Here is a 640-nt window from a genome sequence, read left to right as displayed (position 1 = left end):
ATCATTTTCCATGTTGTTGATTTTGTTGAAGCCCAACAAGAGATGTGTAAGGTTTTTGCAATCTGTACAAACTGGTAATAAGGTGAGTTGATTATAACTGAGGTTGAGCTCTGTCAGAGAGCGCATGTCTATAAACAAGGGTAGGGAATCAGATACCAATTTATTATGACTAAGATCCAGAGTTTTCAGATGACTAAGCATGTTTATTTCAGAGGGAACATAAGAGATTGTATTGTGACTAGCATCAATGTGAGTTAGACTTTTCATATAACCAATATTCTCTGGAAGTGACTCTATCTTGTTGTTGGAAATATTCAACACCAACAGGCTTGCTAGATTACCAATATTATCGCTAATTTTTGCAATCATATTATTAGATACATTGAACTTGTACAAGTGTGGAAGATCGTAAACAGCTTCATTAATCATCTCAAGTTGGTTATTATTCAAAGCTAGTTCATTTAAATTAGTCAAATGTCTGATCTCATCAGGTAGGCCCTTTAAGTTATTATATTGTAGGTTTAATACTTTCAACTCTAAAAAGTTTTGAATATCACTTTTTATTAGTCCTATGTTATTGAAAGAAAAGTCCAATAGAGTAACTGGTACAAAGTCCCACCATGCTTGATCTTCTTCTAAC

At 33.3% G+C, this 640-nt stretch overlaps 1 protein-coding gene across 1 annotated transcript; it reads right to left on the bottom strand.

Annotated features, from left to right (window-relative positions):
- Positions 1–6: 6 nt before the first annotated feature.
- On the bottom strand, positions 7–636 carry LOC103523687 (leucine-rich repeat protein soc-2 homolog; the record flags this gene model as incomplete). The annotated part of the gene is made up of 1 exon (XM_008488708.2): positions 7–636. A coding segment is annotated over one exon (630 nt), but the record flags the coding sequence as incomplete, so codon positions are not given.
- Between the last annotated feature and the right edge of the window lie 4 nt (positions 637–640).

The sequence above is a fragment of the Diaphorina citri genome, unplaced genomic scaffold (genome assembly GCF_000475195.1).
Source record: "Diaphorina citri unplaced genomic scaffold, Diaci psyllid genome assembly version 1.1 scaffold32974, whole genome shotgun sequence".
Classification (NCBI taxonomy): Eukaryota; Metazoa; Arthropoda; class Insecta; order Hemiptera; family Psyllidae; genus Diaphorina; species Diaphorina citri.
Note: the sequence above shows the minus strand (reverse complement) of the source record. Positions and strands in the feature narration are given on the sequence as shown.